General features: G+C 39.0%; 1 protein-coding gene across 1 annotated transcript in view; it reads left to right on the top strand.

Moving 5' to 3' along the window:
• The first annotated feature begins 938 nt into the window (after positions 1-938).
• The window catches only part of SH3BGRL (SH3 domain binding glutamate rich protein like), a 91472-nt gene continuing 86254 nt past the window's right edge, over positions 939-6156 (top strand). The window contains exon 1 of the mRNA XM_060137259.1: positions 939-1192. Within this exon, the coding sequence (XP_059993242.1) occupies positions 1148-1192 (45 nt within the window). The 5' untranslated portion in view covers positions 939-1147. The remainder of the gene's footprint in view (positions 1193-6156) is intronic.

Raw genomic sequence — 6156 nt, 5'->3', positions numbered from 1 at the left:
CCTAGACAAAGATGATAAATCACTAGAATGGAGAGGGAGGACAAACTTCAAAGTAAAGGTAAAGAAGTAGGGCAGGCGACTGACACCCTTTCTCCACTCTCATTCATCTTGCAAGTTCCTTATTTCTGTTCATTTGACATAATTTGGGAAGGTGAAATTACACTTTTGAAGTATATAGTCCCTCTCTGGGCATTACCAATTGTTTGCTCATTTCCCTAGAGCTACAAATAACCATTTGCTCTCTCTGTTCACCATTTCCACATCTCCTGCAACATATGATACAAACTCCCTTTCCCCAGTCAGTTAGAAAGCAAACAAAACGTAACAGAAATCTTTCACGTTCTTACACTGTATTTTCCTTTTTTTTTTTTTTTTTTGATTTGCAGTTTCTTCCTCCATTCTTGAGTTTGCCAGTCAATCAGGTTTCCTGCAAATTCTCACGGAAGCAGGATTCCGTAATTTAACAAAAAGCAAAACTCAAAAAGAAAACCAATCCTGCTGTTTCTGGGCTTTGGGAAACTTGACACTTTTCCTAAACCTTCCAAGGCAGCGCTCAGTGCTTCAAAGTCCAATTCCTGCCACCAGCTAACATCAGAACAATCACTACGTAATAGGAGTCTTAAAATGCACAAGGCTTTGAGAACTTGGTCTTTATCACTAGTGTCTGGATTCAACGCAGAACTTCCTCTTTTAAAGAAGACATCTTATTTGCATACACTTCTGAGCAGGAAGTTACACGCAGAACTTTGAGTCTATGTGGGAAAATATCCTTCATCGCAATCTAATTTAATTCAACGCTCTCTCTTTCTTTTTCTTTCTCCTTTCCCTCTTCTCAGAGAAGGAATGGTCAAAAATAAATGTTTCAACAGATCTCGCGGTGCTATTCGAGATTCCCAATTAAAAAAAAAATTAGAAATGATGTAAACGAGCCTGTGCCTTCCGGGGTTTGGGGCTGGGACTGCCGCCCTCTGAGCCCAGTGAAAGCAGCCAAGGGAGGAGGCGGGGCTCTGGCGAGTTCCCCTTCCACCTTCCCCCACCCTTCTTTTCCAACCTCTGTAAGGCCCCTAGCTTGATTCCAGCCTTTGCTGCAGCTGCTTTCCAGGCGTTTGCAGGACTCAAACAACTACAGCCGCTGTTCCCAACCAAGATGGTGATCCGTGTGTATATTGCATCTTCCTCTGGCTCCACGGCGGTAAGGAGGGTGGGAAGCCCACCTTTGTTGTTTTTCTACACATCAGTCTCCTGCTGCCCCAGAACCGTTAAATTGCAGAAGTTAGTCTGGCAGTTTCTCCTTCGTTAGACACCCGCATTTCCCACCCCACCCCCTTCTTCCCTTTCTTCTCTTTGTTGCATCGATTTCATTTTTCCATGGAGTTTAGCTTTGTTTGCCTAGTGATGTTAGTCCCACATTTCTTCTCTGAAGAAAAAAAGAAAGCTACCGAGTTTTGGTAAATGGGAGATGGTGGTATAGGGTCTTTGGGGTTAGGTGAAGAAGTCAAGAAAGTCTCACACTGGTAAGTTTCAAGAGTGGGACATTTCACATATTTGCTGTAGGTACTGAGGCAGGGGCAGGAGTGCACATCTGTAAAGGATGTAAAACATGCTGTTACTGATGATGACTGAGTGGAGGCCTACTGAGGCACTGTGATTATATTTCACAGAGTGAGACCCTTGTAATCAAATAGTTATATTTTGCCACTGTGTAGGAGGGGGTATTTAACTTCAGCCTAAAGAGTCTGTTAGAACTAGACAGAATGGGAGTAGAAGTTGGGAACAATGATATAAAGTTGTGGGTTTTCTTTTTAAACAATGTAACAAGGGACCTGTTTTTCCCTTCCATATTGTCCCTTATTTTGACCTTTTCTTTTCTTTCAAAAGATGCTACTTCAAACAGTTTCTAACTGCTTCAAATACATTGAGAACTGGAAGGGAACTAACAAGTGCCTTCTTGTGTATTTGCGGATTCCAGTGGTGGCTTCTTCAAATGATAGGGAAACCCTCTCTCATCCCCCGTGCTCTTAATTTAGAATAACAATTTTCACCAGTTGTGGGGAGAAATAGGCTAAGCTGGAGTGAAAGCAGAGTGTATATTCATGGTAAATGAAAGTGTCTCTGTGTTTCACAGCTCAGGAGAAAAGCCAACAGTGGCAAGAGCAGATGTGTGGGATCAGAATGTAGAATGTATGAACCCCCTCCCTCTTCTGAGCTTCAGAGCAGCAGCTATCCCATGTTTTCTGTTGCTGTTGTGTTTTTGTTTTTGTTTTGTTTACCCCCTAAGAGGGTTTGGAATAGAACTGAAAGTTGCGTGAAATCACAAGGAGTTTGAACCTTCAACTTGTCTTCTCTGGCTACCACTTGTGGGTGTGTTTAGACAGTTTTGAAATAGAATACTTAAAGTTACACTTTTGGAGCAAGTTTAGGTTGGAAAAAAGAAAACTTTTTATATTGTCTTTGAACTTCACTTTATGAGCCTCTTGCCTTATTATTTTCCATATATATTATGATATTTAAAATATGTTAAAGCTGCCCAGAGTCTCAATTCCAATAAAATAATTGTAAAATTTAAAACATCAGCTTAATACCTTTAGTTAAATCCCTAATTAGGTTGGGCAGATCAGAAAGCTAGTTTTGGTGATTTCACTTTGGGTGACGTGCAGTTTCAGTACTGCTATTTATTCTTTGCTTTCTTGCTCTTCTACCCCTCCCTGAAAAGCAGATTCAAGAAGAAACTCCTTTCAGAATTTCTATTCAAATAAGAACAACTATACCTCTCTCTTTGTTAAGACTTAAGTTTCTTAGGGCCTTAAAAATGACTACTGTCTCCTACTATGTACATTATTAGATTCCATTGTTGAAGACTATGCAAATAAGAAATATTTATGCTTTTTTTGTTTTGTTTCAATTGTTTTTCTTATGGGTAATTATAAATTTGTTTGTTGTTGCAGTAATTATAGTTCCTATGAACCTGATATCAAAATTCTACTGCATATTGCCAAAATAAATTCTTATTGTATTATAATCTTATAGTACTTTTAAATAATATTAAAACAGGATAAAATGAGTATACTTCAGAAGAGCTCCTTTGTAACATAAATGGGGACTCTTCAGCTTGCAATACTAAGGTTTTTTCCTTTAAGAAAGCTGTCATGTTGTTTTTAACATACGGTTTAGAAATTTTGGGGCAAACATCCTAACACGAATCCAGCAATTGTACAAAGTGAGATGCTTCTATAAGTGACTAAGTGTAGTTTTCTGAAGAGCATTTAAAAGAAAGCTTTTGGTTTTGGATTATGAATCTTTGACTATTTTCTTACTCCTGCTAGTGATTTTCATAAAAATAACCAATACTAGATGTTGTATCAGGCAAGGGAGGATCTATGATGATTGCAACTTAGTGTGACCTTAAGACTCCCTTTCCTTCATAGACCAATTTAAAAAAAAAAACTTTTCAAACTTGTACTCAACTCTGCCGTAATACAGAGGTATAGCACTTGCTTCTCAAAAGTTTATAAATGAGGGCTTCCCTGGTGGCGCAGTGGTTGAAAGTCCGCCTGCCGATGCAGGGGACACGGGTTCGTTCCCCTGTCCGGGGAGATCCTACATGCCGCGGAGCGGCTGGGCCCGTGAGCCATGGCCGCTGAGCCTGCGCATCCGGAGCCTGTGCTCCACAACGGGAGAGGCCACAGCAGTGAGAGGCCCGCGGACCGCAAAAAAAAAAAAAAAAAAAAAAAAAAGTTTAGAGATGAAAGCAGGTATATTGGTTTTTTTTGTTTGTTTTGTTTTTTTTCTGCCTCTCCCGTTGCGGAAGACAGGCTCTGGACGCGCAGGCTCAGTGGCCATGGCTCACGGGCCCAGCCGCTCCGGAGCATGTGGGATCTTCCCAGACTGGGGCACGAACCCGTGTCCCCTGCATCGGCAGGCGGACTCTCAACCACTGCGCCACCAGGGAAGCCCAAGATACATTAGTTTTTGCAATGGATTTCTTGATAGTAGCCATAATAGTGTTAGTAAGTAGGAACACTTAAGTGTGTCGGGTAGATTCTCATTTTTTCTTGGTAATTTCTAGTCCTATGAGTTAGATACTATGATTATCTCTGTTTTCAAGATAAGGAAATACAGGTTCAGAGAGGTTAAACAACTTTCTCAAGGTCACACAAATAGTAAGCCACAGAGCTTGAATTCAACACAAGCTGTTTGAATCCAAATGACATATGTTTAAAGAAATACATTGTCCCAGTGATGCATGACATCTAGGAGGCGTGCAGAGATAAATGTGAACATGAGATGAGAGGTACAGAAGGGAGTAAGTCCTGTAAGTGGAATTGCTTGGGCATATACATACAGGAGAATAGAAAAATGAGGAGCTAGTGTAGAGGAGGGATAGCATGTCTAAAGGTGAATGTCAGTAAGTAGGCTAAATTCACTGAAGGCCAGGAAGATAGAGAAGATGCAGATTTGGAACTGGTCTAGTATAGGTCAAGGTGAAAATTCAGGTCTTAATACTTTTTTTTTTTTTTTATGAAAACCATTTAGCAAGAATGCACCTCCCAAGTTGTTTGTCAGTAGGAAGTGATTTCTGCCTGTTCAAAACTGTTTGTGCATGTTTTGACCTATTGTAACAAAATAATATACGCCATATTTTTCCTCGAAATTGTAATGTCCTGTAAGTTTGCATTTAATGGAAAAAGACTAGTAAGCACAGAACCTATAATAAACTTAATAAATTTCAATAACTTTTAACAAAAATCAACATTGGCCTTTGATCAGGATTGCTAGAGAGATGATAGCTTGGAGAATTATAACTGGTTTGGAGCTTTCTTCCCATACTTCTTTTCCTCAGATCCATAATAATCTGCATTTCACAGTCTCTATGCATTTTAGGTGTACTTGATGTAGAAATTTTAAGATTGTGGTAGATAGATAGATTGTATATTTCTGAGGGTGTTATTTATGGTCTAACTTTTGTAAAATGATCTCTTTTATGACTGTTAAAACATAAACTAGTTGTAGCTTGGATTGTCCATATAGTAAATGAAATATATGTGATTTTCCTCTGTGGCATTATTCTGTGCACAAGTTATAGAAACAAGCAAATAAAATGAACACTTGCGATTGCCAAATCATTAGTCACTAGGCAGTATTTTCTTCATTGGGATAATATGGATGTAGAACAACAAGCCACAGTTCTTCATCTATATGATTCAAAAGTAATTGCATTTAGGTGAAGAGTATTTTGCTCCTCTGTCTCTTTTTTTTTCATGGGAAGGCATTTTATTTTAAATATGACAGTGTGTGTATGTCAATCCCAAACTCCCAATCTATCCCCCCCACATCCCCCCTGGTAACCATAGTTTATTCTCTAAGTCTGTGAGTCTGTTTCTGTTTTGTAAATAAGCTCATTTGTATCATTTTTTTTGATTCCGCATATAAGCGATATCATATGATATTTGTATTTCTCTGTCTGACTTACTTCACTTAGTATGATAATCTCCAGGTGCATCCATGTTGCTGCAAATGGCATTATTTCATTCTTTTTAATGGCTGGGTATTATTCCATTATATATATATACCACATCTTCTTTATCCATTAATCTGTCGATGGACATTTAGGTTGCTTCCCTGTCTTGGCTATTGTAACAGTGCTGCAGTGAACATTGGGGTGCATGTATCCTTTCCAACCATGGTTTTCTCTGGATATATGCCCAGGAGTGTGATTGCTGAATCATATGGTAGCTCTATTTTTAGTTTTTAATGAACCTCCATACTGTTCTCCATGCTCGCTGTACTAATTTACATTCCCACCAACAGTGTAGGAGATTTCCCTTTTCTCCACACCCTCTCCAGCATTTATTGTTTGCAGACTTTTTGATGATGGCCATTCTAACTGGTGTGATGTGATATCTCAATGCAGTTTCGATTTGCATTTCTCTAATAATTAGCAATGTTGAGTGTCTTTACATGTGCCTCTTGGCCATCTGTGTGTCTTCTTTGTAGAAATGTCTCTAGGTCTTCTGCATATTTTTGATTGGGTTATTTGTTTTATTTTTGATATTGAGCTTCATGAGCCGTTTGTAAATTTTGGAGATTAATCCCTTGTCAGTTGCTTTGTTTTCAAATATTTTTCTCCCATTCTGTGGGTTGTCTTTTCATTTTGTT

This window comes from Lagenorhynchus albirostris, chromosome X (assembly GCF_949774975.1).
Source record: "Lagenorhynchus albirostris chromosome X, mLagAlb1.1, whole genome shotgun sequence".
In the NCBI taxonomy this organism is placed as follows: domain Eukaryota; kingdom Metazoa; phylum Chordata; class Mammalia; order Artiodactyla; family Delphinidae; genus Lagenorhynchus; species Lagenorhynchus albirostris.
Note: the sequence above shows the minus strand (reverse complement) of the source record. Positions and strands in the feature narration are given on the sequence as shown.